We start from the raw sequence: 3811 nt of genomic DNA on the forward strand, positions 1-3811 counted from the left end.
ATTTATCTAACTGGGATCGGGCCTAATAGCCTCACCTATTTTATTCGTAAAGAAGCCTAACGGGAAGTGGCAACTATATATCGACTTTAGGAGGTTAAACAGCGTTACTTAGAAGAACTAGTACTTCTTACTACTTATTACGTGTAACGATGTTACAACTTCGCTATGTATCGGACCAATCCCAGAGCCGGATCGGAGGTAGTACTCGCCGCCCTCTTCATCAACTACTTGTTGTGAGGTCGGATCCGATTCGGATCCGACTAAGATAAGTATATAAGGAGACACTCCCTATAGCTAGCTCTGTAGACTTTTGATATCCTTTCGTACAAGGCCTATAGGTGTCTATTCGAATTAAGGCTCGTTTGATGTCCCACGCACTCCCATATGCCTCTGAGTGACACTACCGCCGATACTGATCCGAGTAGTCTTGCCTGCGCCGTTACATTATATCAAAAGTCTCGTCCCAGCCGGTGACGGCTTCAAAACAATATCGCAGCTGTTTGTTGAAGACCACGTCAATCCCCCAAGATCTGGAGTCGACCCGGACTTCCACCGTTACGTCCCACATTCACCTAGGCAGGATCCCACTGATCTCCTGCCGGCCGAAGCCTTTGGGTTTGGAACTTCTGCGCTCCTCGCGAGGCAGATTACTTTAGTAAAAGTCGCGTAGAGTGCGCCACGGTAGAGACTCGGAGACTACCAATAACCCATCAACCTCAGAGGCAATCGCTGATGGTTGACCCACCAAAACCCGGTAGTTCTAAGGAACCACCTCGGAAATCGGTCCGACTCCAGGACTAAACCGTCTCGGAGAAGAAAGCTGGCAAGCTGCCAACCTAGGAATCTCCAGAGACTTCATCCCCACGAGAAGAAGAAGAAGACGAAGACGAGGAGGATTCGGTACCAGTACTAACTATGAGAGACCTCCATAGGCAGATGGCCAGCTTAGTTGACCAAGTCCACCGACTGACCCAAGAAAACGCCGAGCTGCGGAGTAACGTAGTTCTTACTACCGAATCCCCACCAATATCGGCCGAACTACCTTCCCGCCAATTACCAAGGTACACTTCTGCCACCCCCGAGCCTCCACGTGTCAAACTAAGCCGTCTTATCTCATCCTCTATCAGCTAATTAAGTAATAGGAAAGATCCCACCTTTCCCTAGTGGCAAGCCGAAGTGGAAGACCGACTTGACCTAAACTCGGACCACTTCCCTACGGAACGCCACCGGATGGCCATAGTATATAGCCACACGTCGGGTGATGCTAAGGGATACCTCGAACCTAAGTACCTATCAAAGACGGAAGGGTACCAGTTCAAGAATGCGGAGGAAATGATCGAGCTGCTTAGATCATACTTCGTAACTAGCAATAAGTAGGCGGAGAGCTAAGCCGCTTTCCACAATCTGCTTATAAAAGATAGAGAGCTGTTTTTAGAGTTCAAAGCTTGTTTTATTAGTCTCGCTATTAAAGGACATGTATCGGAACCAGAGTGGCCCTTCTATCTCTAGTAGAAGATTAGCCTAGCTTTGCGAGTTCCTAACATGGCTGTTAAGCGTTTCTTTAACAGCTCCTTCGATGAGATGTGTAAACATCTCACTGCTTTCGAATTAGAACGACGATCAGCTCCTATCGTAGCACAATCGGAGCGACGGACCACCTACACTTCGACTGCGAAGCCTAAGTTAGCTACCTATTAGACAAGAGAGTATCGCCTACCTACGCACGAAGTAAGGTCCGACCCCGCTCCGACCCCACCTCGGGCTTTCTTGAGTGTGCCTAGGCCTGCCTCTAAGACACTAGTACCAGAACGCCAAACTACTCCTGGTAACTGCTATTAATGTGGTAAGCCCGGACACTTTGCGAGCGACTGCACAATCCCTCGGGTAAGAGAGATAGAAGCTTTCTAAGAAGAAGAGGTGTTTGAGGAAGCTGCAGAATACTAGTCGGATGAGGACCGGTCGGGAAACGACGAAGCCTAGGAAAACGCTCCGCCCTAGGCATTCACAAGTATGACCTTGCTAAGATTGATCTGTTATACTTATTTGGAGGAAAGCACTTCCGAGTCCCCACCGTTCTTTGTTCGAAGGGTTATGGTGTCAGCCTGCAGTCGCTGGTTGATACTGGCGCCCAAGGGTTCTTATTTTTGAATTCTGCAATTGCTCGTACAATCTCTAGTTCGCTTTAGGTTCCTATCCAACGGCTACCCTTCAAGATTACAGTTAAAGGATTTCAAGATCAGGTTCAAACAAGGGTAAATCAATATATCCGGTTACACCTCTCTATCGATGGCCGCAAGGTTTACAACTGCCCTTTCGTTATTATGGATTTAGGATCACAGGATTGCATTATTGGGATTAAGTGGCTGCGCCGCTTCCAGCTTCAACTAGACACGGTTCGGAACCGAATCGTGTGGCCAGCCAAGTACCCAGCAACTTATGATCCTGCCCCGCCCATTTTAGTGCAGTTGAAACAACCAGCTGTCGACGCCGAGGTTGAGAAGGACATTGAGAGACGCAACGCTCTCTGGGAGAAGGACGACTATCGGAGAAGAAACAGCCCAACCACGGCTAGTATCCAAAGAATCCGTGGCCTTCTTCGACTTCCAAAAGCCCGTCCTCTACCGCCCGCACCTAACCCTGTACCGAAACCTATCCGACCTGCACCTTCTTCCCCTCCTTCACCCCGCATCTCACTCATTTCAGCCAATGCTTTCCACTACACCATGAAACGCAAGGAAAACGAGTTCTTCACGACAAGTATCTATGAGATTGATCGTATCCTAGAAGAAAGATAACTAAGGGACGACCCTGAAAATGCTAAGCTAGTTCAGGACCGACTCCCGTCCGTCTACTATCCGTACTGGGATGTGTTCAGCAAAACGGCAGCTGATCAGCTCCCTGAACACCGCCCGTACGACCACAAGATCGTTCTCACCGAGCCTCTGCCGAATCAGTTCAGTTCTCTATATAAGCAGAGCACTGAAGAGCTCCAAGCGACTAAGGCGTTCGTTATGGAGAACCTCCAGAAGGGATACTTTTCCCCGAGCCACAGTCCTTTCGCCTCCCCCGTCCTTTGTGTTCGGAAGCCAAACGGAGACCTCCGCATCTGCGTAGATTATCGCAAGCTCAATGCGATCATACGCAAGGATGCGTATCCGATCCCGCGTATCGACGAACTACTCGCTCGTCCCTATAAGGCCAAGATCTTCACCAAGCTTGATATACGCGCGGCTTTTAACAAGATCCGAATGGACCCCGAATCTGAGGAGTACACCACGTTCCGCACTCGCTATGGAACGTATAAGACTAAGGTATTGCCTTTTGGGTTATGCAATGGTCCGGCAACATATCAGCGATACATGAACGATGTGCTGATTGATTATCTGGACAACTTCTGCATTGCCTACCTAGACGATATCCTTATCTACTCCGAGACAGAGGCGGACCACATCCGACATGTAGGCAAGGTACTAGAAAGGCTACGACAAGCAGGACTCCAAGTTGACATTAAGAAGAGTGAATTCCATGTCACTCGTACGAAGTACCTAGGATACGTCCTCACCAATAAAGGCCTAGAGGTGGACCCTGACAAGGTAGAAGCCCTCCGCAACTGGGTCCGACCTACCACCGTTACGGGTGTGAAGTTGTTCCTAGGTTTTACAGGATTTTACTGGCAATTCGTTCTAGAATACTCGCGAATTGCTAAACCCATTATCGCACTCTAGAGCCCTGCGAAACCTTTCGTATGGGATTCGGATTGCGACCGCGCCTTTAAAAGGTTAAAAGCAGCCTTGCTAGCAATCCCCACCTT

General features: G+C 49.0%; 2 protein-coding genes across 2 annotated transcripts; both read left to right on the forward strand.

Moving 5' to 3' along the window:
- Positions 1 to 874: 874 nt before the first annotated feature.
- Positions 875 to 1340, forward strand: COCSADRAFT_41824 (uncharacterized protein). The gene is made up of 2 exons (XM_007707410.1): positions 875 to 1061; positions 1143 to 1340. The coding sequence occupies exons 1-2, from the start codon at positions 916 to 918 to the stop codon at positions 1162 to 1164; spliced, it is 168 nt and encodes a 55-aa protein (XP_007705600.1). The 5' UTR covers positions 875 to 915; the 3' UTR covers positions 1165 to 1340.
- A 1548-nt stretch (positions 1341 to 2888) lies between these two features.
- Positions 2889 to 3182, forward strand: COCSADRAFT_49560 (uncharacterized protein; the record flags this gene model as incomplete). Its single annotated transcript, XM_007707430.1, has 1 exon — positions 2889 to 3182. A coding segment is annotated over one exon (294 nt), but the record flags the coding sequence as incomplete, so codon positions are not given.
- Positions 3183 to 3811: the final 629 nt, after the last annotated feature.

Source organism: Bipolaris sorokiniana, assembly GCF_000338995.1.
Source record: "Bipolaris sorokiniana ND90Pr unplaced genomic scaffold COCSAscaffold_19, whole genome shotgun sequence".
Classification (NCBI taxonomy): domain Eukaryota; kingdom Fungi; phylum Ascomycota; class Dothideomycetes; order Pleosporales; family Pleosporaceae; genus Bipolaris; species Bipolaris sorokiniana.

Excerpts from the sequence above, each read along its gene's own strand:
- COCSADRAFT_41824 (XM_007707410.1), top strand. The coding sequence starts at position 916 with ATGAGAGACCTCCATAGGCAGATGGCCAGCTTAGTTGACCAAGTCCAC. Across the intron at positions 1,062-1,142 it reads CCTTCCCGCCAATTACCAAG|GAAAGATCCCACCTTTCCCT; the intron begins GTACACTTCTGC and ends ATTAAGTAATAG.